Here is a 25,819-nt window from a genome sequence, read left to right on the forward strand (position 1 = left end):
TGTTTTCTTATCAAAATGAGACAACCAAAAAATAAATATAGATCAACTTCCAACAAAGAATAACTTGACATTGTTTTTTTTAGTCTGTAACAGAAAATATTTGCTTGAAATTTGCCTGAAATAAAAAAAATCCTTATTTAAACTCTAAACATTTTTTGACCGACTTAGTGAAAAATATAATTAAATTAACTCAATAAATATCAATACATTAGAATGGATCTGCAACATTGATTCAGGAGCACATTACATGATACTGAAAAATATAATATAATTTTTTTTAAATTTTGATACTGAAAAATATAAATAAATGAACTCAATAAATAATAACGCATTTGCCTGCGATAAAAAATAAAAAAATACTAAACATTTTTGACCGACTTAAACCATTCAACACTGAAAAATATAATTAAATTAACTCAATAAATATTAATATATTAGAATGGATCTGCAACATTAATGCAGGAGCACATTACATAATAACGAAAAATATAATATAAAAAATTATATTATAATTAAATGAACTCAATAAATAATAATGCATTCAAATTGATTGACTCAGGAGCACATTGTGTAAAACACTTCAACCTAAAAACAAAAAATTAATAAAACAATGTGTGCTGATTCTTTTTTTTTTTTTAACAAATAAAAATGAAGTCAGGATTAATGGCTACAAAGAGCTTATTTTGTGTAGTGCACAGTGCCTGTTGTGTCACATGCTTAGCGATTCCTCATCCTCCAGTGATAATAATACCTGCAGGACACGGCTATTGATATTGTTTCTATCGTATACACTGCAAAAAGTCAGTGTTCAAAAACAAGAAAAAAAAATAAAAAATGAGGGGTATTTTATTTGAACTAAGCAAAATTATCTGCCAATAGAACAAGAAAATTCGGCTTGTCAAGACTTTCCAAAACAAGTACAATTAGCTAACCTCAATGAACCCCAAAATACCTTAAAATAAGTATATTCTCACTAATAACAAGTGCACTTTTCTTGGTAGAAAAAAAACCGAGACCCTTTTGCTCAATATGTTAAAAAACATTCTTAAATTAAGTACATGCTAGTGCCATTATCTTGACATAATGATATGCGCTCGGCATCAGGATTTTTTTTTTATGCTTGAAGTAAGAAATTATTACTTTAAAAAAAGTAGTTTTATACTTGTGAGTGTTGATGACACAGCTTTGCAACAGTTGATATTCTAGTTTCAAGCATGTTTTACTCAATATAGCTCATCAAATCTCAGCAACAAGCTGTAATATCTTACTGAGATCATTTAGGACCAAAACACTTAAAACAAGTAAAACACTAACATAAAATCTGCTTAGTGAGAAGAATTATCTTATCAGACAGAAAATGAGCAAATATCACCCTTATTTGAGATATTTAATCTTACTTAGATTTCCGTTTTTGCAGTGTGACATTTATATCGCACAATCATAAGATGTCCAATTCCCTTCTTTTGAATAAAGTGTAAAAGTACTGAGGAGAAGCGGGTTAACATGAAGTGGAAGAAGAAGAGATAACGAGTCCAAAAGAGAAGTGCAGAGTTAAAAGGAGGTTCAAAGGCACATGAGGGAACAGTGGGGGAGGTGGACTGGCGAATTAACTTTCAGGACACTCTTTGACACCCAGGAGCCAATCAGATTTCCATTAACTGGCAGAGGGACAGGTAAAGCTGGCACAGGCTAATTAACCTTCCCATCGCTCGCTCGCTGCCACAGGAGGGGAAGCTGCGAAATGGCAGAGAGTGAGAAGGTAGACGGGGGGGGGGGGGGACGCCCTGGGCGAGCGGGGCCAAAACACGCCAAGGCCCACGCCCGAGACTCAAGCATGGAGATGAGGTAAGAAGGTTGAAGGTGGTTAATTGAGATGCGTGTGCCTCCGATGCAAAGTATGTGCCTAAATAAAACCAAACACCTTACCGTGGAAAGCTGCCCTGGTGGAGGAGCTGGCCTCTGCGGGGGAAGAGCTTTTGGAGCGCGGGTTGAAGGGTGATTGTCTAAAGCACTCATCCAGGAACGGACTGCAACGCATTTAGAGGGAACATCATTCTGTCATACGCATCCTGGAAATGATCATTGCTGTTACGGACTCACCTGTGAATTCCCACCATGTTGCCGTCTTTATGGTTGTTGGCTTTGCTCACTTTTTCTGGAAAACAAAAGACAAAAGGGAAACTTTTACAAGCAGCTTCCGTTGGTCAGCAAAAACCCGGCGACAGGTTGTCCGCACACGGATACCATTAAAGAACACATGGGAGTATGTAGCATGAGCCAGATTGGAGCATTATTTGCAGTTTAGCCACGGCAGCAGGGGAACGCTGGCCATCTGGAGCAGTGGGAGTCTCTCTGACCTGTGGAACTCATGTTGAGCCCACAACCACCAGGCACCGTTGAAGAACCAGTCCTACCTAAAGAACCAGTCCTACCTAAAGAACCCATCCTACCATTAAATACCAGTAAACAGAACGGCACAAATTGGAAAGGCGGAACCGTCTCGGTCATATCATACTCATAATCCAGCATTAGGGGTGTAACGGTACACAAACATTTCGGTTCAGTGCGTACCTCGGTTTAGAGGTCACGGTTCGGTTCATTTTCGGTACAGTAAGAAAACAACACAATATACCATTTCTGGTTATTTATTTACCAAATTTGTAAACAATGGCTTTATCCTTTTAACATTGGGAACACTATAATAATTCTGCCCACGTTAATCAACATTAAACTGCCTCAAGTTGTTGCTCAGATTAAATAAAATGACAAAACTTTTCTTCTACATATAAAAAAGTGCAACATTAAACAGTTTCAAGTCAACTCATCATGCTTAATTTATTACAGCATTTGGGAAGCCTGTAGTTGATTGTTATTATGTAAATGTTATATTTTTATCAACATGTGATAGCAGGGACCCTGCCATTCAAAACTAGGCTGCTGCATTACTAATGATTCATGTAACTATAGCTGAAAAAATAGTACAATAGCAATAGGAGAGACTATTCATCCCTGAACACCATGGAGTTCATGTAGGCTTAATGATGCACTTACATTATTATATCAACTATCAGAGACAGAAACTCTTCATTTAACATAATGTCCTTTTTTGCTGCTTCAACACAGCTCAATCAACACAGAAAAAGGTCAAGTGAAATAACAGACAGACAGGGCTTTGCTGTCCGTAACACACGCACGACGCAAAATGAGCTAACGTTACGCTAAAAGCGAATTAGCCTTCCCCTCAAGCCAGGACTGCGAGCGAGCTGAGCTGCCGTTTAGGTTTCTAGAAGGTCAACGGGCTCATAGTGATGTTACTAGTAGTTGACTGGGAGGTGTTTATTATCATTTGGGGAGAGTCCGCTGCCTGATGCTTACCTGCTAAACGCTAAGCACTGACTACATGCGCTCTGAATACGCACTGCTGATTGGCTGTTACCGCTCTGTTTGTAACCAATCAGATGGTTGTGTGGGTGGGACAATACTGGGTGCTGCGGAAGTACTGACAGAGACAGGCAGAAAGAAGCGGAGCAGCTTGTTAAGACTTTAGCTCAGGCGGCTACTTAATATGTTCGTGTGGAAACTCGTTCGGTACACCTCCGAACCGAACCGAACCCCCCGTACCGAAAACGGTTCAATACAAATACACGTACCGTTACACCCCTAGCAATTACCCTCTGCATTTGACCCATCCCCTTGTTCCGCCCCCTGGGAGGTGAGGGGAGCAGTGAGCAGCAGCGGTGGCCGCGCTCAGGGGATTTAACCCGCAATTCCAACCCTTGATGCTGAATGCCAAGCAGGGAGGTAATGGCTCCCATTTTTATAGTCTTTGGTATGACTCGGCCGGGGTTTGAACTCACGACCCACCGATCTGATAATAAAGAAGAAGCAATTCAACATAATCGACAGGGTTATTTATGGTTGATGAAATATTAAAATTATTATATTATTTCCGGAGTGTTTATTTCCTGCTCCGTCACGTATTGTACGGCGAAAACATTTAGTGGAATTAATAATAATAATAATAATAATAATACCTGGGATTTATATAGCGCTTTTCTAAGTACCCAAAGTCGCTTTACATGTAGAACCCATCATTCATTCACACCTGGTGGTGGTAAGCTACTTTCATAGCCACAGCTGCCCTGGGGTAGACTGACGGAAGCGTGGCTGCAATTTGCGCCAACGGCCCCTCCGACCACCACCTACCATTCATCATTCAATTCACCGGTGTGAGTGGCACCGGGGGCAAAGGGTGAAGTGTCCCGCCCAAGGACACAACGGCAGCGATTTTTGGATGGTAAGAGGCGGGGAGCGAACCTGCAACCCTCAGGTTTCTGGCACGGTTGCTCTACCCACTACGCCATGCCGCCCCAATTGAATTGAACCTCCTCCAGCCTCCGAGGACGAAGCTACGAACAATGGGAGACCGGGCTTTCTGCTCCGCCGCTCCCAGTCTGTGGAACGCTCTCCCTGACTACCTGAGGGCACCACAGACTGTGGATGCTTTTAAAAAGCTTAAAAACCTTCTTTTTTAAAAAGCCTTTTTTGTTTTAGATATATGCATACTAGTTTTAGCTATTTGGCTGTTCTAGTTTTTATTTTTTTTAATTTTTATTATCTTTTTTTTGTCTTTAAATACACTGTAGCACTTTGAGGTTGTTTACTCATTGTAAAGTGCTTTTTACAAATAAAATCTATTATTATTATTAGGGATGTCCGATAATCGGCCGATAAATGCGTTAAAATGTAATATCGGAAATTATCGGTATCGTTTTTTTTATTATCTGTATCGTTTTTTTTTGTTGTTTTTTTTGGTTTTTTATTAAATCAACATAAAAAACACAAGATACACTTACAATTAGTGCACCAACCCAAAAACCTCCCTCCCCCCATTTCTTTCTGTTATCAATATTCTGGTTCCTACATTATATATCAATATATATCAATACAGTCTGCAAGGGATACAGTCCGTAAGCACACATGATTGTGCGTGCTGCTGGTCCACTAATAGTACTAACCTTTAACAGTTAATTTTACTCATTTTCATTAATTACTAGTTTCTATGTAACTGTTTTTATATTGTTTTACTTTCTTTTTATTCAAGAAAATGTTTTTAATTTAGTTATCTTATTTTATTATTTTTTTTAAAAAAAGTACCTTATCTTCACCATACGTGGTTGTCCAAATTAGGCATAATAATGTGTTAATTCCACGACTGCATATATCGGTAGATATCGGTATCGGTTGATATCGGTATCGGTAATTAAAGAGTTGGACAATATCGGATATCGGCAAAAAGCCATTATCGGACATCCCTAATTATTATTATTATTATTAGTGGATTTGTAATTTCAACTGTGAAAACTTAAGTAAAAAGCAAATGACTTGTTGCACTCCCAACAGCCCCGACTTTGTGCTAACAAGGAGGGAAAACGGCCTCTCTCGCCCGACCCGACTCGCTTTCAGCCGGGTAATAACAGGTTTCCACGTTTTAATTAAATTGTCACATTAAAATGCATGTGCCGAGCGCAAAGAGAGAAGTGTGATGTGCGAGTTTCAAGGAGATGGGAGTGAATTTGAAAGCTGCGAGCATTCTCGCCGTTCGCCGCGACCTTGCTACTGATGCGTCTCGGAGGTCCTGCTGCTCTGGTAATTCATATTGATTGCTCATTGTGTGACAGCCGCCTTCTCCGTTGTGGGGGGGGGGCATCGATGCCCTGGCCTCTCTCCCCGAGTGGGCATCCTGCATACCCTCCACTCCCTCCCTTTACTATCCTACTACGACCCCCCTCCTACTACACCAAAATACCCCCACTCTTGTCACACTGCTTGCCAAGGACAGAGGTCTCTTTCCACGTTGCCATGGTGATGCTGCACGGGAGAAATGTAAAGGGAAATGGGGGGGGGCGGGGGGGGGGAGCGTGTGCAGCCAAGTGTGCTTGAGCCGGCATGTCTGAAAATGAGTCGAGGGAGACAGAACCAGAGAAAGAGGGGGGGGGGGGGGCGGCCATTTGTACAGACACCGCTCCCCACGGGGGTCGTGCGAGTGTGTAAAGGTGTGTATGCCGGGCTACGTGCTAAAGCTAGCCATGTGTGAATTTAGTCAGAAGAGACACTTTAGCGACGAGCGAGTGAACCCTCCCCCGCCCGACGACGAGCTTGACCAGACACCTGCGTCCTCCTCTGGGGGGGGTGGGACACACACAGAGTTTGCGTCTTAATGTAGTAACACAAGCAGTCAGGTAAAAAGTGGGTCTGGATTTGTTTTTGTCAGTCGTTCAAGTTTTCATCCCTCACTTAAAACCTCTATAGCAGTGGTTCTTAAAGGCCTACTGAAAGCCACTACTAGCGACCACGCAGTCTGATAGTTTATATATCAATGATGAAATCTTAACATTGCAACACATGCCAATACGGCCGGGTTAACTTATAAAGTGACATTTTAAATTTCCCGCCACACTTCCGGTTGAAAACGTCTATGTATGATGACGTATGCGCGTGACGTCAATGGTTGATACGGAAGTATTCGGACCCATTGAATCCAATACAAAAAAGCTCTGTTTTCATCCCCAAATTCCACATTATTCTGGACATCTGTGTTGGTGAATCTTTTGCAATTTGTTTAATGAACAATGGAGACTGCAAAGAAGAACGTTGTAGGTGGGATCGGTGTATTAGCGGCTGGCTGCAGCAACACAACCAGGAGGACTTTGAGATGGATAGCAGACGCGATACCGTGAGTACAGCTTTGGCTTCCAAACATTTGCTCGCTTGCCCGTACGTGCGTGTCACGTACGTAACTTTGGGGAAATATATGTTTCTTGCCGACTCTAATGGCGGCCGGGGTGTCGTCGAAAGCTACAACGCCCGCCGCCGCTCCGTAGCTAAGTTAGCTTCAATGGCGTCGTTAGCAACAGCATTGTTAAGCTTCGCCAAGCTGGAAATTATTAACGGTGTATTTACATGTACATGGTTTAATAGTATTGTTGATCTTCTGTCTATCCTTCCAGTCAGGGGTTTATTTATTTTGTTTCTATCTGCATTTGAGCCCGATGCTATCACGTTAGCTCAGTAGCTAAAGAGCTTCGCCGATGTATTGTCGTGGAGATAAAAGTCACTGTGAATGTCCATTTCGCGTTCTCGACTCTCATTTTCAAGAGGATATAGTATCCGAGGTGGTTTAAAATACAAATCCGTGATCCACAATAGAAAAAGGAGAAAGTGTGGAATCCAATGAACCCTTGTACCTAAGTTACGGTCAGAGCGAAAAAAGATACGTCCTGCACTGCCTCTCTAGTCCTTGACTCTCACTTTCCTCATCCACAAATCGTTCATCCTCGCTCAAATTAATGGGGTAATCGTCGCTTTCTCTGTCCGAATCTCTCTCGCTGCATTGTAAACAATGGGGAAATGTCAGGAGCCCTTCCTCCTGTGACGTCACGCTACTTCCGGTATAGGCAAGGCTTTTTTTTTATCAGCGACCAAAAGTTGCCAACTTTATCGTCGTTGTTCTCTACTAAATCCTTTCAGCAAAAATATGGCAATATCGCGAAATGATCAAGTATGACACATAGAATGGATCTGCTATCCCCGTTTAAATTTAAAAAATTCATTTCAGTAGGCCTTTAACCTTGTTGGAGGTACCGAACCCCACCAGTTTCATATGCGCATTCACCGAACCCTTCTTTAGTGGACAATTAAAAACTTTTTTTTTCAAATTCAAGAAATTTTTTTTAAATTTTTTTTTACTGGTGCACAAAATGAACCGTGCATGAACATCTCCTTGTTCAAAGAACAAAACCAACACAGTGCATGAACTACCATGAATTGATTAACGTGGACCCCGACTTAAACAAGTTGAAAAACTTGTTGGGGTGTTACCATTTCGTGGTCAATTGTACGGAATATGTACTTTACTGTGTAAACTGTACTGTTTCATATCATGTATTCTCTTCCTTTGCAATCTGCTAGTAAAAGTTTCAATCCATCAATCAAACAACCTGCAAATCAGATGGAAAATTAGAGGGAACATTGTTTGGGGGTATCCATAATACGCCGATAGGGAAAAGTTTTTATTTACACGTTAAGTCGGATGTGTCTTTACCTCCGTGGCGGAGGCTCCGCCGACCCCCTGAGGCCGACTCACCGAACCCCTAGGGGTCCGATCGAGACAAAGACAAACCCGACTCATGATGTAAATAAAAACTTCTGCATATCGGCGTATTACGGATACGGCAACAGCAGAAGTCACACTGGTTTGCAGGTGTGTCATTTGCTGTGAGTTCATGCACTGTGTTGGTTTTGTTCTTTGAACAAGGTGATGATCATGCACGGTTCATTTTGTGCACCAGGGAAAAAAACATATAATTTTGTTTTGAATTTGAAAAAAAAAACTTTTATTTTTCACTAAAGAAGGGTTTGGTGAATGCGCATATAAAACTGGTGAGGTTTGGAACCTCCAACAAGGTTAAGAACCACTGGCTTAGTGGCCACATGCGTGGACAGCACCTTTTAGCTCTTATTTCCAAAATAAGCTAGCTAGCTCTAACTTTATCGTTAGATTTGAAGCCACAATGCACCCATTCTCCCTTTTCTATCTCCACTCTGTTTCTGCTTGTAAGTGCTCCACGCGTGTGCATTTCCTAATATGCGCGTCTGCTCGCATTACCAGCAATGCCACGGCATGTCTATAAAAAAAAAGTGTAACGGTATTTTTCAGACGCAGTATAGTACCATTTTTAATTCACTAGTACCGCGGTGCTTTAAAGGCCTACTGAAAGCCACTACTACCGACCACGCAGTCTGATAGTTTATATATCAATTATGAAATCTTAACATTGCAACACATGCCAATACGGCCGGGTTAGATTAGTAAAGTGCAATTTTAAATTTCCCGCGAATATATCCTGCTGAAAACGTCTCGGTATGATGACGTTTGCGTGTGACGTCACGGATTGTAGCGGACATTTTGGGACAGCATTGTGGCCAGCTATTAAGTAGTCTGTTTTCATCGCAAAATTCCACAGTATTCTGGACATCTGTGTTGGTGAATCTTTTGCAATTTGTTTAATGAACAATGGAGACAGCAAAGAAGAAAGCTGTAGGGGGGAAGCGGTGTATTAGCGGCCGGCTGCAGCAACACAAACACGTAGCCGGTGTTTCATTGTTTACATTCCCGAAAGATGACAGTCAAGCTTTACCATTGGCCTGTAGAGAACTGCGACAACAGAGACTCTTACCAGGAGGACTTTGAGTTGGATACGCAGACACGGTACCGTGAGTACGCAGCTGCGGCTTCCAAACATTTGATCGCTTGCCCGTATGTGCGTGCCACTATGTGCATGTCACGTACGTAACTTTGGGGAAATATATGTGCTGTATGAACTTTGCGTAGGTGAACAGTACTTTGGGCTGTGGGATTGAGTGTGTTGTGCGGGTGTTTGATTTGTATTGGTGGGTTGTATGGACGGGAGGGGGGAGGTGTTTGTTATGCGGGATTAATTTGTGGCATATTAAATATAAGCCTGGTTGTGTTGTGGCTAATAGAGTATATATATGTCTTGTGTTTATTTACTGTTTTAGTCATTCCCAGCTGAATATCAGGTCCCACCCGCCTCTCACAGCATCTTCCCTATCTGAATCGCTTCCACTGCCCTCTAGTCCTTCACTCTCACTTTCCTCATCCCCAAATCTTTCATCCTCGCTCAAATTAATGGGGAAATCGTCGCTTTCTCGGTCCGAATCGCTCTCGCTGCTGTTGGCCATGATTGTAAACAATGTGCAGATGTGAGGAGCTCCACAACCTGTGACGTCACGCTACTTCCCGTACAGGCAAGGCTTTTTTATCAGCGACCAAAAGTTGCGAACTTTATCGTCGATGTTCTCTACTAAATCCTTTCAGCAAAAATATGGCAGTATCGCGAAATGATCAAGTATGACACATAGAATGGACCTGCTATCCCCGTTTAAATAAGAAAATCGCATTTCAGTAGGCCTTTTAAGGCCTACTGAAAGCCACTACTAGCGACCACGCAGTCTGATAGTTTATATATCAATGATGAAATCTTAACATTGCAACACATGCCAATACGGCCGGGTTAACTTATAAAGTGCAATTTTAAACTTCCCAGAAAACTTCCGCTTGAAAACGTCGCGGTATGATGACGTATGCGCGTGACGTCACGAGGTCAAGGGAAGTGTTTGGACCCAATTCAAATACCTCTGTTTTCTTCGACAAAATTCCACAGTATTCTGGACATCTGTGTTGGTGAATCTTTTGCAATTTGTTTAATGGACAATGGAGGCTGCAAAGAAGAAAGTTGTAGGTGCGATCGGTGGAGCGGCGGACTACAGCAACACCAACACCAGGAGGTTGTGTTGTGTTTTGAGCAGGATAGCAGACGCACTACAGTGAGTAAGCCCGCCGCCGCATCTAAGTTAGCTTCTGTTTTTTTAGCTTCGCCAAGCTGAATATTATTAATCGTGTATTTACATGTTCATGGTTTAATAGTATTTTTGATCTTCTGTCTATCCATCCAGTCAGGTTTTTTTTAAATTTAGTTTCTATCTGCATTTGAAACTGATGCTATCACGTTGGCTACGTAGCTAAGTTAGCTTCTATTTTTTTTAGCTTCGAAAAGCTGAATATTATTAATCGTGTATTTACATGTTCATGGTTTAATAGTATTTTTGATCTTCTGTCTATCCATCCAGTCAGGGTTTTTTATTTTTAGTTTCTATCTGCATTTGAGACTGCTATGCTATCACGTTGGCTACGTTGCTAGGTTAGCTTCTATTTTTTTTAGCTTCGCAAAGCTGAATATTATTAATCGTGTATTTACATGTTCATGGTTTAATAGTATTTTTGATCTTCTGTCTATCCATCCAGTCAGGGTTTTTTATTTTTAGTTTCTATCTGCATTTGAGACTGCTATGCTATCACGTTGGCTACGTTGCTAGGTTAGCTTCTATTTTTTTTAGCTTCGCAAAGCTGAATATTATTAATCGTGTATTTACATGTTCATGGTTTAATAGTATTTTTGATCTTCTGTCTATCCATCCAGTCAGGGTTTTTTTTTTTTTTTAGTTTCTATCTGCATTTGAGACTGCTATGCTATCACGTTGGCTACGTTGCTAGGTTAGCTTCTATTTTTTTAGCTTCGCAAAGCTGAATATTATTAATCGTGTATTTACATGTTCATGGTTTAATAGTATTTTTGATCTTCTGTCTATCCATCCAGTCAGGGTTTTTTATTTTTAGTTTCTATCTGCATTTGAGACTGCTATGCTATCACGTTGGCTACGTTGCTAGGTTAGCTTCTATTTTTTTTATAGCTTCGCAAAGCTGAATATTATTAATTGTGTATTTACATGTTCAGTTCAGTCACTGTGAATGTCCATTTCGCGTTCTCGACTCTCATTTTCAAGAGGATATAGTATCTGAGGTGGTTTAAAATACAAATCCGTGATCTACAATAGAAAAAGGAGAGAGTGTGGAATCCAATGAGCCAGCTTGTACCTAAGTTACGGTCAGAGCGAAAAAAGATACGTCCATCACTGCCTCTCAAGTCCTTCACTGTAACGTTCCTCATCTACGAATCTTTCATCCTCGCTCAAATTAATGGGGTAATCGTCACTTTCTCGGTCCGAATCTCTCTCGCTCCATTGTAAACAACGGGGAATTGTGAGGAATACTAGCTCCTGTGACCTCACGCTACTTCCGGTACAGGCAAGGCTTTTTTATCAGCGACCAAAAGTTGCGAACTTTATCGTCTATGTTCTCTACTAAATCCTTTCAGCAAAAATATGGCAATATCGCGAAATGATCAAGTATGACACATAGAATGGATCTGCTATCCCCGTTTAAATAAGAAAATCGCATTTCAGTAGGCCTTTAATAGTGCCGGTATACTGGATGCCAGTTGTTTGAGCACACTGGATAAATTCACCAACCTCACTCCTTAAGGCTTGAGCCACACACAGGATTCTCACAGGAATGAGACAATGCATCCAGACCCACTGAACATGTCCTTGACTTTGCTCAGTGGAAGCATGGAGGGTTTTATAAAGAGTTAAAGATGTGTGTTGGCGTGTTTGACAAGAGGGCGGCTGCTGTGCCCGGCAGGAACATACCTGACAATTTGAAGAGGAGTTCGGAGGCCATTTTGACCGAGATGTCTTGGGAGAAGAGGTCTTTCTGAGGGCGGGCCAGCGGCTCCGGCATAGGCTCGGTCTTCTCGCTCGCCCCTAAAGTGCTGAAGGCCAGCAGGTGAGAAGCAGGCGAGGGGAGATCTGCGGGGGCCGGGTCCACCTCCATGGGCTCTGCTTTTACCTTCACCTTCTGGAAGTGGGCATCTTTGTTGTTCTCTGCAGGGGAAGAGCAACCCGCAGGACGGCTTTTAATAAAAACCACCGTGCAGCAGAATATTGAAGCATAGAAAAACAGAAAAGGCTCACGGTAAAATGACATTGAGCGACACGACTACCTCGCACACTTTGAGGAGTTACACATGCTGAATAATTTAGCACTTTGGCAGAGCTTTTTAATATAAAGTGATTTTGGGAGGTCTGCATCAGCTACATGTGCTCACACAGTGGAGCCTGATAAACACAGGAAACAAAGACTATTTTGGAAGACAGGACAAGACTTTAGACGTACTTTTATTGTCATTCAAATTTGAACTTTACAGTACAGATAAGAATGACATCTCGTTGTAGTGCAGGATAAAAGAGCAATAAGGTGCGGATATAAATAAATAGATTACTGTACAGATAAATATATTGCACTTTTTCATATGCATCCACGTTTATGGATGTATGTTATATTGTCTTTATAGTCCAGCGAGCTAATCCATTTTTATGGGGGGGAATTGAGGGAATTATTTCAATCAACCAATCAAAGTTTACTTGTATAGCCCTAAATCACGAGTGTCTCAAAGGGCTGCACAAGCCACAACGACATCCTCGGCTCAGATCCCATATCAGGGCAAGAAAAAACTCAACCCAATGGGATGACAATGAGAAACCTTGGAGGGGACCGCAGATGTGCTGTACAGCAGTGGTACCCAATCGGTCCATGGACCGATTGGTATCGGGCCGCACAAGAAATTAAAAAAAAATATATATATATATATATATTTTTTAAAAATTAAATCAACATAAAAAACACAATATATACATTATATATCATTATAGATCAATACAGTCTGCAAGGATACAGTCCGTAAGCAAACATGATTGTATTTCTTAAAAACAAACAAGGGTACAGGTCTACGCGCTCTCCTCATGAGCTAAATTGAATCGTGTCTCTGTTTGATTTCTTTGCTTCTTGTCTCTGTGTTTGAACTTGACAGACTAATTTCTGCAAGATACAATTGAACTTAATGAAACATTGAGCACCTTAAAGTGCATCAGGTCGGGTGGTCTTTTTGTTGGATGCCATCACGTGATCACGGCATTCTCGCTCGTTCATCCCTGTTGATGGGCTCGTATTGCCCATCCGATTTAAAGCTGAAATATTCCAACAACGGGATGTTTGGCTTTGTAATCTTATTTTTTTTCCCCTCATAGTTTTTGTTACTTTGAGGCACTTCTTGAGGTCCGTGCTTCCTGTGTATGCGGTCTCGCTGAGACAAAGATTCGGGATGACTGAAAAGTAGGGGTGTAACGGTACGTGTATTTGTATTGAACCGTTTCGGTATGGGGGTTCCGGTTCGGTTCGGAGGTGTACCGAACGAGTTTCCACACGGACATATTAAGTAGCGTAACGCACGTTGTGTAAACAATGCACACCGAGGCACAACACACGGCATGCTAGCAGCTAACGAGCTACGATAGACTGACCATACGTCCTCTTTTCACCGGACATGTCCTCTTTTGCGGAGCTGTCAGGGCGGAGTTTCTTAAATGCCTCAAATGTCCGGCATTTTGAGTTAGGGTTGCGTGTATTTTCAATGTACGTTCAGGGTTAAGAAGGGGTTAAAAACAAAACAAATTGTGCGTGCAGCAGCATTGGTGAGGGAGGGGCAGAGACAGAGAGAGTGAGAGAGTTATGATAAACGCGCATGCGTCGCCAGGCTCTGCTTTTTATCCATAGATTTATCACATTTAATTTTTTATTATCTATAGCAGGGGTGTCCAAAGTGTGCCCCGGAGGCCATTTGCGGCCCACAGCTAATGTTTTAAAGGCCCACGGCACATTCTAAAAATACTATTTAAATAAACAAAACCATAACAAAAGTGAAATAAAAAAGCTTAAAGGTTGAATGTCATTTAGAAAAAGTTGCAATGTTGACTAATAAAACAAAGCTGTTTTTTTTTTCTTTCAAACTGTCATTGCTCAAAACATAATATTGAATCAAAATCAATGAATTATTGACCCATCCAAGGTTTCGATTACTTCACATCAAATATTCCCCTAAGAAAAATATTTTTGGTGGAAGATTTGGCAAATTTGGTAAAAAAATAACCAAAAAAAAAGTATATTTTGTTGTTTTCTTACAGTACCGGAAATGAACCGAACCGTGACCTCTAAACCGAGGTACGTACAGAACCGAAATTTTCGTGTACCGTTACACCTCTACTGAGAAGAGGGCTCACTGCGATCAGTTACCGTAATTTCCGGACTATAAGCCGCACCTGACTATAAGCCGCACCAGCTAAGTTTAGGGGAAAATACAGATTGCTCCATATATAAGCCGCACCCGACTATAAGCCGCAGGGTTTTGATGTGTAATTAGCGTAGTATATAGGGGTTCCTGCTACCACGGAGGGGATTGTCGGGACAGAGATGACTGTTTGGGAACGCAAAGCGTCCCATTTATTAACAATAAATCTTTCAATCATTCAATCAAACTTTCACATCTTTGACATGGCGAACAGCATTCGTGCAGAGTACAAATAATACAACGGTGCAAAGTAATACAAAGTGCTCGCCTGTACGTTATCAAAATAACCAGCCTACCGGTATATGAAAAGTCAGTCTTTAATCATTGTGTCATCGTCTTCCTCCTGCGTACTAAAACCACCGAAATCCTCTTCGTCGGTGTCGGAGAAGAACAGGCCGTAAATAAGCCGCACCCTTGTATAAGCCGCAGGGACCAGAACGAGGGGAAAAAGTAGCGGCTTATAGTCCGGAAATTACGGTAATTCTGCCGTTTCATAAACGGGCTCAGGTGCTTGGAGCAATGCACAAAGTGAGACCTATTTCCCCCCTGTTTGAAGCAAAGAAACATGTGACTCGTATGCTGCAGACGACAAAGAAGAAGAAAAAAGCTGTTATTAGGTGTTCGCACTAATTGCTGTCAATTTGATGTCGATTCATCAAGCAGCCCTACCATAAATCAGGTTTGAAAAAAGGGTATTCCAGCTAAACATCCGCTCCCTATCAATCACATTAATGATTGGTTTCAAAGATGGTGAATGAATGGAATTAGAGCTTAAAAAGAAATCCGAGCAGCAATCCAAACACCCCCCCGAGCCGAGCCGGTTAGCATGGCGCTGAGCGTTTATTAGGGCAAGAGGGCGCAGAGAGGTCACGCCGGGGCGGGAGGAGGGCTTTCTGACAGCTTGTGTACTTCTGCTGAGGCAAAAAAAAAAACAGCGAAGTAATAAAACACTCCAACGTGACGCTCGCGGCCAAAATGTTGTTGATAGCGAGAGGCGGGCGTATGCTGCTTCAGCTCATCAATGATTGGCTTCGCTGCCCAAAAACACTCTTGACTCCCTTGGCAAGTCAAAAGGTGAGATGAAAAAGGGGAAAGGCTGCTAAAAATAGTCTGGAGGGGTGGGGGGGGGGGAGACGGCATCTGTTAGGAATGCCCCGAGCCCATCAAACGCGGACGCTCGCCTCTTAGGGGACATTATGCTCAAGCCTGCAGGCCCTTTAAGCTATTTAAAGACCCCTGTTTTAAAGGTGGTCTTTTCCTAAGGCAGATGTTAGTACACCGAATGTGTCTCTAGTCTAATGTGCAATAACACTAATTGAAGTGTCCAAAAACAAAGTCTGTTGGGTGTTTCCATGCGGCGACGAGCAGACAGAAATTGGTGCTGACACGGCAACTCGGCACCAGTATGGAACATGAGAAGTTGACATTGAGCAGAGGGAAAAGGGGCACGAACCCTGACACCCCTACGCTCAAAACACCGCCAGTAATTTGTCACAAGTATTAAGGCACGCCCAAGTTAACAAGAAAAGACAACAGTCGTACACTTTGTTGAGGGACGCTCTGTGTCCGGTACAAGTAAACAACTAAAATATCAATACAATTAGGACTAGAAGTAGGGTTGGGTATCGAGTATCGATTGGAACCAGGACTAACTTTCCGATTCTCCCGGAATCGTTCAAAAGTTTAAATTTTGATTCCTAGTTTCGATACCCAGTCCGCCGACCGGAAAAAAAAAAAAAAGTCCGCCGACCGGAAGAAGAAGCCGCTGAACACCAACGAAGAAGCGCCCACCGCCGGAAGTGTTAGCATAGCCGAGCCTATGTAGGTGACTGCACTGCACTGCAGTCCGAATCCGGTAAGTAAAACAATATATATGCAATAAATAATGTGCTTTGCGCCAACGTTGAGGCAGCTAACAAATTAGCCCGCATATTTTTTCATAGACAATTTACAACCTGCTAGCCAGGCTCCGCGATGTGCTCTTTCCTGCAGCATCATACACTTATGTGTAAAGGTGTTTTCATGAGGTTTCCTGCAGCATCATACACTTATGTGTAAAGGTGTTTTCATGAGGTTTCCTGCAGCATCATACACTTATGTGTAAAGGTGTTTTCATGAGGTTTCCTGCAGCATCATACACTTATGTGTAAAGGTGTTTTCATGAGGTTTCCTGCAGCATCATACACTTATGTGTAAAGGTGTTTTCATGAGGTTTCCTGCAGCATCATACACTTCTGTGTAAAGGTGTTTTCATGAGGTTTCCTGCAGCATCATACACTTACTTAATTGTTTTTGGTGCTAAAAAAGAAAGGTTTAAAGTCATCCAACACCTTCAATCACTGTCCCTGAAAACCTCAAATAAAGCCAGAAATCTTGGGGTTATTTTAGATTCTGATTTACATTTCGACAGTCACATCAAATCAGTAACAAAATCGGCCTACTATCACCTCAAAAATGTAAAAAGACTTAGAGGGCTCATGTCAGCTCAAGACTTAGAAAAACTTGTACATGCCTTTATTACCAGTAGGCTAGACTATTGTAATGGTCTCCTTGCAGGTCTTCCCAAAAAAACTGTCAGGCAGCTACAGCTTGTTCAGAACGCTGCTGCTAGAGTTCTAACAAAGACCAAAAAATGTGAGCACATTACACCAATTCTTAAATCCTTACATTGGCTCCCTGTACATCAGAGAATAGATTTCAAAATCCTCCTGCTCACATATAAATCACTACATGGTCTAGGGCCCAAGTATATCACTGATATGCTCCCACTATATACGCCCTCTAGATCACTAAGATCTTCTGAGACCAATCTGTTAGCGGTTCGAAGAGTAAACTCAAATCAAGGGAGATCATCATTCAGTCACTATGCAACACATAGCTGGAATAAACTTCCTGAAGATGTCAGACTCTCCCCAACTCTCACTACTTTTAAAACTAGACTGAAGACTTTTATGTTCACCTTAGCTTTCAGCTAAATCTTTTAATCTTTTAACTTTTAACGTCTGCACTGTTCTTATTTTTATTGTCTGCATTTTAATTTTGCTTTTATTTTCTTTCATTTCACTTTGTTGTCTGTGAAGCACTTTGAGTCTGCCTTGTGTATGAAAAGCGCTATACAAATAAAGTTGCCTTGCCTTGCCTTGCCCTATGTGTAAAGGTGTTTTCATGAGGTTTCCTGCAGCATCATACACTTATGTGTAAAGGTGTTTTCATGAGGTTTCCTGCAGCATCATACACTTATGTGTAAAGGTGTTTTCATGAGGTTTCCTGCAGCATCATACACTTATGTGTAAAGGTGTTTTCATGAGGTTTCCTGCAGCATCATACACTTCTGTGTAAAGGTGTTTTCATGAGGTTTCCTGCAGCATCATACACTTATGTGTAAAGGTGTTTTCATGAGGTTTCCTGCAGCATCATACACTTATGTGTAAATGTGTTTTCATGAGGTTTTCAAAAATAAAGCTCTCTTGAGGAAAGTGTACCCCTGGTAAAATGTATTCATAATTTATAATATTTATATTCAAGTTCATAGATTTTATATTTATATTCTACTTGAAAACAGCCATGTGAGGAATTTATAGTAAAGTTCATAAAAAGTTAATAGAACTAAAATTGATGGAGAATGTAAGACTATTTCATTCAGAAAGACTGTAGGTTAGCTAGCTCATTTAAAATATCCTAAACTTTTTTTTGACCCTACCTCTTAAAAGAATCGGAACCGTGAATCGTCAGGAATCAGAATCGAAACAAAGAATCGGAATCGTTCGAATTCAAACGATACCCAACCCTAACTAGAAGGCAGAGCCTCACCTCACAAAGACGTTCAAATGTATCAGGAATTCATTAACACTGGAGGCAGCTCAAACTTATTTTAATGCAATGATTATGTCTCGTTTTTATCATTGTGTAACATGTTGGTCGCAGGCAAGCAAAATGACACTGAGACCATTGGAAACTTTGCACAAACAATCGCTCAAAATCCTTGACCGAAAACCACAACACCACCATCACTGTTTAGTTCTCCAATAGATTGTTAAATTTAGCTAACATTCAAAGATTAGCATCAATACGAATGGCCCATCGAATCCTAAATAACACTGCACCAGCGCCACTTAAGCACTTTGTCCAGTTTACATCTGCTGTGACATTAGAAACACACGAGCCTCCACCAGGGGGCAGTGTAGCGTACCCACATGTAAAACCTCTTTTGCACAATCAGCCTACTCATATAAAGCCATAAAGGAATGGAACGACCTCACAAAAAACTTGAAAAGTCTAACAGATTACTCTTCATTCACAATTGAAGTTAAAAAGTGGCTTTGGAGCAATTAAAGCTGCTCACACGGTCACTAAGGTGGCCACCTTGTTTGACATGTCAACTTAATGTGTATTATATTTATCCATTAAAGCAAATCATGGTTGTTTTTACAAATGATGACAGATGTGAACAAGAGCATGTATTGTCTTTGTGTGATGATGTAAATGAGGTGTGCTTGTATTGTATATTACGTATGTGTCCATGAAAGGGCATTTTATGACTTTTTTCTTAATACTTGTGTATGATTTTATTGTCATAATTTTATTGCATGATTTTTGTATCCCTTTAATTTAATTTAATTTTAACTTAATGTTTCTGTGCATTGTCCCTTCCAATAAAGACTAAACTAAAAACTTCTGAATGCACAAGCCCTCGCTAAAGTGGCACATACCACAGACTGTGTAACATCTTAAACAACTAACTGCAGAGAAAGGTCACAAGGTGTGGCGGATACCATTCTGCAGTCTTGCTGTCTGGTGGCTGACTCTTCGCATGGAGAAAATCTATATTGCAATAACAATGTACAGTAGAGGCCAAAAGGTTGGACACACCTTCTCATTTCAATGTGTTTTCTTTATTTTCATGACTATTTACATTGTAGATTGTCACTGAAGGCATCAAAACTATGACACCTGTGAAGTGAAAACCATTTCAGGTGACTACCTCTTGAAGCTCATGGAGAGAATGCCAAGAGTGTGCAAACGACTAATCAGAGCAAAGGGTGGCTATTTTGAAGAAACTAGAATATAAAACATGTTTTCAGTTATTTCACCTTTTTTACATAACAGTAAATAGTCATGAAAATAAAGAAAACGCATTGAATGAGAAGGTGTGTCCAAACTTTTGGCCTGTACTGTATATATGAATACAAAACCCAAAACCAGTGAAGTTGGCACGTTGTGTAATTCATAAATAAAAACACAATACGATGATTTGCAAATCCTTTTCAACTTTTATATTCAATTGAATAGACTGCAAAGACAAGATATTTAATGTTCCAACAGAGAAACAAATAATCATTAACTTAGAATATAATGGCACAACATAACAACACTCAGTAAACGTTTGGGAACTGAGGCGACACATTTTTGAAGCTTTTCACGTGGAATTATTTCCCATCCTATAGTTAATTCACTTTTTTTTGTTAAGTACATACTTCAAATGTGTTCATTCATAGTTTTGATGTGACAATCTACAATGTAAATAGTCATGAAAATAAAGAAAACCCATTGAATGAGGAGAAGGTGTGTCCAAACTTTTGGCCTGTACTGTATATTGTCTATATCGCACAACTCTACGTCCAGTCAAAATCGTTTTAAAAAGGCTAAGCCACAAAGTCCAGGAGTTAGCAAAAAATGGCACACCGATTTAAAACAATTCTGTGGACATATTTCTAATGTGCAGTTTATTCTTATAAAGTAGCATCAAATCCTGTTAATTTTGAGTAATAAAAAAAAAAAATAAAAATCATAATTCATGGGAAAAAAATACAACTAGGTTTTCAAAATTGTATTTATTATTTTTGATACGTCCACACTGCAAAAACTGAAATCTAAGTAAGATTAAATATCTCAAATAAGGGTGATATTTGCTTATTTTCTGTTAGAGTGTTTTACTTGTTTTGGTCCTAAATGATCTCAGTAAGATATTACAGCTTGTTCCTGAGATTTTATGATCTATATTGAGTAAAACATGCTTGAAACTAGAATATCAACTGTTGCAAAGCTGTGTCATCAACACTCACAAGTATAAAACTACTTTTTTAAAGTAATCATTTCTTATTTCAAGCATGAAAAAAAGAAATCATGACTTTGACACAATTGTGTCTCATAATCAAATCAGATGACAGCCAAATGAACTTTGCTGTTTTATTTTCAACGAAACAATAGAAAATAGGTGCTCATATAGTAGTACAGTTGGCACAGTACAGCAAACTGACAGTTAATATTTAAACATTTAACATGTGACATTTCTAACAATTTTGAACAGAAATAGTTCATGCACATTCAGATAAATTCTTCAAAATTACAATTTAAACATTTTTTGACCGGGGTTCCGGCCTGTATATATGCGCACTAATTGACTGAAAGAGCACGCACTTGGCGCGATGATGTCATGTTATCCATGGAAAAATGCATTTTTAGACAATATGATTTGCCTGAGTGGCTAGGAGACCCCGAGAGTAACAAGCGGTTGCCTTGTTGCCTTTCCATTAAGAACAATAAATTAGTTTTTAGTATAAGTTTGCTGGTTTCAAGAAATGTAATGCCGAGCGCATATCATTATGTCAAGATAATGACAGTTGCATTTACTTCATTTAAGAATTTTTTTTCAACATATTGAGCAAAAAAAGGTCTCTTTTTTTTCTACCAACAAAAGTGCACTTGTTATTAGTGAGAATATACTTATTTTAAGGTATTTTTGGGTTCATTGAAGTTAGCTAATTTTACTTGTTTTGGAAAGTCTTGACAAGCCACATTTTCTTGTTCTATTGGCGGATAATTTTGCTTAGTTCAAATAAAAAAAACTTAATTTTTGTATTTTTTTTTCTTGTTTTTGAACACTGACTTTTTGCCGTGCATATTTGTCCTTGATACCAACAAAGCTCTCAGGTTTAGATACACACAACCTGCTCCTGGAAGTGCAGGTGTCATGTTTACTGGACAGCAGGACGAAGGGGAGGGGGCTGGGAGAGGGCGACACTGACAACCATCAAACACTGGCTAATCCCCTGATCAGGTGGTCTGGGTTGGCCAGCGTAACCTAGGAGAGGCGTGCGGACGGGCATAGCAGAGGAGGCGAGTGTCAGTGGGGGGAGCGTGTTTGATGGGCTTTAAGGGGGCACTGCTCTGTAAGGGGGTCAACCAGAGGACACGCTAGCATCCGTCACTGGATCGCTAGCCCGAACAACAGAGGCCGGAGCTAGAAAAACACGTACTAAATGTCACGGCGTGAACTTGAACTCCCTACTCCCCACACAAACATGTTTACAAGCGTCACCGGGAGATGGTGCCTCGCAGGCGGCGGGGGGTATCTGATGGAGGACACACTCGCTACACCTAGCAAAAAGAGTCACCGCATTAAAATAAATAAATAAAATACAGCTTCACTCCCACACTGATAATAGTTTTTTCCCCCCGTCCGGATCGTGACCCAATGTTCTGTTTCCATAAAAAGCAGTCCTCTTATGCCTTCACCCTTCTTCAATATACAGTATAAGGACTTGCTCTCACTCCTGGAATATTATTCCCTATGCACTCCAATCCTGACTAAAATATTTACCGTGCACACTGCAAAAACTGAAATCTAAGTAGGATGAAATATCTCAAATAAGGGTGATATTTGCTTATTTTCTGTCTGATAAGATAATTCTTCTCACTAAGCAGATTTTATGTTAGAGTGTTTTAGTTGTTTTAAGGGTTTTGGTCCTAAATGATCTCAGTAAGATATTACAGCTTGTTGCTGAGATTTTATGAGCTATATTGAGTAAAACATGCTTGAAACTAGAACAGTGGTTCTTAACCTTGTTGGAGGTACCGAACCCCACCAGTTTTATATGCGCATTTACCGAACCCGAACCGTAATCATAAAATGATGTTATTACATTAAAGAAATACTAATAAAGATATCTTTTACAAACAGAAAGTTACAGGAAAGTACACACGATCCCATGTTTACATCTCATTGTGCAACATGTGAATGTTTTGGTGGGAACTACCGTAATTTCCGGGCTATAAGCCGCACCTGACTATAAGCGGCAACAGCTAAATTTAGGGGAAAATACAGATTGCTCCATATATAAGCCGCACCCGACTATAAGCCGCAGGGTTTTGATGTGTAATTAGCGTAGTATATAGGGGTTCCTGCTACCACGGAGGGGATTGTCGGGACAGAGATGACTGTTTGGGAACGCAAAGCGTCCCATTTATTAACTATAAATCTTTCAATCATTCAATCAAACTTTCACATCTTTGACATGGCGAACAGCATTCGTGCAGAGTACAAATAATACAACGGTGCAAAGTAATACAAAGTGCTCGCCTGTACGTTATCAAAATAACCAGCCTACCGGTATATGAAAAGTCAGTCTTTAATCATTGTGTCATCGTCTTCCTCCTGCGTACTAAAACCACCGAAATCCTCTTCGTCGGTGCCGGAGAAGAACAGGCCGTATATAAGCCGCACCCTTGTATAAGCCGCAGGGACCAGAACGAGGGGAAAAAGTAGCGGCTTATAGTCCGGAAAATACGGTAAATGCGATATCTGAAAGGGGTACACATTATTTCCAAAGTAGGACCCCCACCCAGACATAAAATACTAGTACACAGCTCATGAAAAACAATATGTTAAAGTCATTGTAAGTGGGCCAAAACACTTATATTAGAAAATAATCTCATGGAAATGACTGCTTTCATTTGATTATAATAATAAAACATTTAACTTGTTATTTAGTCAGGTTTGGGACAGGTGTGCTGTAGGTCTGACGTCGCTCACATGTGCTCCACCGAATTCTCAAGGAGTTTTTGCGTTTGCTCACACATATGGAAAATTAGAGGGAACATTGTTTGGGGGTATCCATAATACGCCGACAGGGAGAAGTTTGTGTTTACACGATGAGTCGGGTGTGTCTTGACCTACGCGGCGGAGGCTCTGCCGAACCCCCGAGGCCGACTCACCGAACCCCTAGGGTTCGATCGAACCCAGGTTAAGAACCACTGAACTAGAATATCAACTGTTGCAAAGCTGCGTCATCAACACTCACAAGTATAAAACTACTTTTTTAAAGTAATCATTTCTTATTTCAAGCATGAAAAAAAAAAATCATGACTTTGACACAATTGTGTCTCATAATTAAAACAGATGACAGCCAAATGGACTTTGTCTTATTTTCAATGAAACAATAGAAAATACATACTCATATAGTAGTACAGTTGGCACATTACAGTAAACTGACTATTTAAACATCTTACATGTGACATTTCTAACAATTTTGAACAGAAATAGTTCATGCACATTCAGATCAATTCTTCAAAATTACAATAGAAAAAAATTTGGCCTGGGGCCGGGCTGTATATATGCACACTAATTGACTTGGCACGATGTCATCTTATCGATGGAAAAATGCATTTTTAGACCATATGATTTGCCTGAGCGGCTAGGAGACCCCGAGAGTAACAAAAAGTGAAAGTAACACTCGTTGCCTTTCCATTAAGAACAATACATTTGTTTTTAGTGTAAGTTTGCTGGTTTCAAGAAATGTAATGCCGAGCGCATATCATTATGTCAAGATAATGGCACTAGCATTAACTTCATTTAAGAATATTTTTCAACATACTGAGAAAAAAGGTCTCATATTTGTTTTTTCCACCAAGAAAGGTGCACTTGTTATTAGTGAGAATATACTTATTTTAAGGTATTTTGGGGTTCATTGAGGTTAGCTAATTTTACTTGTTTTGAAAAGTCTTGACAAGCCAAATTTTCTTGTTCTTTTGGCAGATAATTTTGCTTAGTTCAAGTAAAATACCCCTCATTTTTGTATTTTTTTCTTTGTTTTTGAACACTTGACTTTTTGCAGTGTGCATGTATAGTTCCGTGTTTTTTAACCCAGTCTACAAGTGGGAGTAGAATGCATACCTCAGCAAAAAAAACAACCTGTGCCAAGGCCTGTGAAAGTTTGGAAACAAGTGCTTTTATAACGAGCAGCTGTTAAAAAAGGTGTAAAGCACCCCTTTGTAGCAAGCGCGTCGTAAATTATTGCGAGTCTTCCGAGTGTTTCAAACTGAAACGGAGACCGCAGCTGCGTGCTACGGACCTCCGAGCCGGAAGTCTTTAAAAATTGCAAAGTGCTCCCGTCGGATCACAAAATTTGCGACATTCTTTTACCGCGAGAAAAAGTAAAGAGATGAGGCAAATTATTCAAGTGAAGACGATCGGGCACATTTGTGGCGTCCTTGATGTTGAAACCACTTAAACCACTTTCCTCTCCTGTGAATAAGTCGATGAATGTTCCAATATGAGGGAAAATCATGCTTTATTACATTTTTTTTTCAGGCATATAAAGCAAATAGTTCTACTGTACTTTGCACACATTTGCTATTAAAGTTATGCAACAGTAACTTCCCGATGAACAGTAACATGTGTCCTTCAAGACTTTCTATGAACAACAAATGTGTTCAAAATGTCCGCTGCACATCTTAAAAAAGTATGCGATATACAAATGTTTATGATGTGCAAATGTTTGGAAAACAAGCTAACCTAGCGTGATGTTTATGTTAAAATGAGTGTCACTTGACTATGCTAGTGCAGTGTTTTTCAACACTGGTGTGCCGTGAGATACAGTCTGGTGTGCCGTGGGAGATTATCTCATTTCACCTATTTGGGTTAAAAATATATTTTTTGCAAACCAGTAATTATAGTCTGCAAATGATGTGTTGTTGTTGAGTGTCGGTGCTGTCTAGAGCTCGGCAGAGTAACCGTGTAATACTCTTCCATATCAGTAGGTGGCAGCCGGTAGCTAATTGCTTTGTAGATGTCGGAAACAGCGGGAGGCAGGGTGCAGGTAAAAAGGTGTCTAATGCTTAAACCAAAAATAAACAAAAGGTGAGTGCCCCTAAGAAAAGGCATTGAAGCTTAGGGAAGGCTATGCGGCAGAAACTAAGACTGAACTGGCTAGTAAGTAAACAAAAACAGAATGCTGGACGACAGCAAAGACTTACTGTGGAGCAAAGACGGCGTCCACAATGTACATCCGAACATGACATGACAATCAACAATGTTCACACAAAGAAGGATAAAAACAACTGAAATATTCTTGATTGCTAAAACAAAGTAGATG

The 25,819-nt window shown here is 40.4% G+C and overlaps 1 protein-coding gene across 3 annotated transcripts in view; it reads right to left on the bottom strand.

Moving 5' to 3' along the window:
* The window catches only part of LOC133639193 (zinc finger protein 827-like), a 93,830-nt gene that overhangs the window by 45,083 nt on the left and 22,928 nt on the right, over positions 1 to 25,819 (bottom strand). For all 3 annotated transcript variants that reach the window (XR_009823751.1, XM_062032315.1, XM_062032314.1), the window contains exons 2-4: positions 12,133 to 12,366; positions 2,101 to 2,155; positions 1,927 to 2,027 (exon numbers count right to left, since the gene is read on the bottom strand). Coding sequence is in view for 2 of the 3 variants with exons in the window: in XM_062032315.1 (XP_061888299.1) it covers positions 1,927 to 2,027; positions 2,101 to 2,155; positions 12,133 to 12,366 (390 nt within the window). In the remaining variant the exon portion in view is untranslated. The remainder of the gene's footprint in view (positions 1 to 1,926; positions 2,028 to 2,100; positions 2,156 to 12,132; positions 12,367 to 25,819) is intronic.

Source organism: Entelurus aequoreus, linkage group LG22, assembly GCF_033978785.1.
Source record: "Entelurus aequoreus isolate RoL-2023_Sb linkage group LG22, RoL_Eaeq_v1.1, whole genome shotgun sequence".
NCBI lineage: Eukaryota > Metazoa > Chordata > Actinopteri > Syngnathiformes > Syngnathidae > Entelurus > Entelurus aequoreus.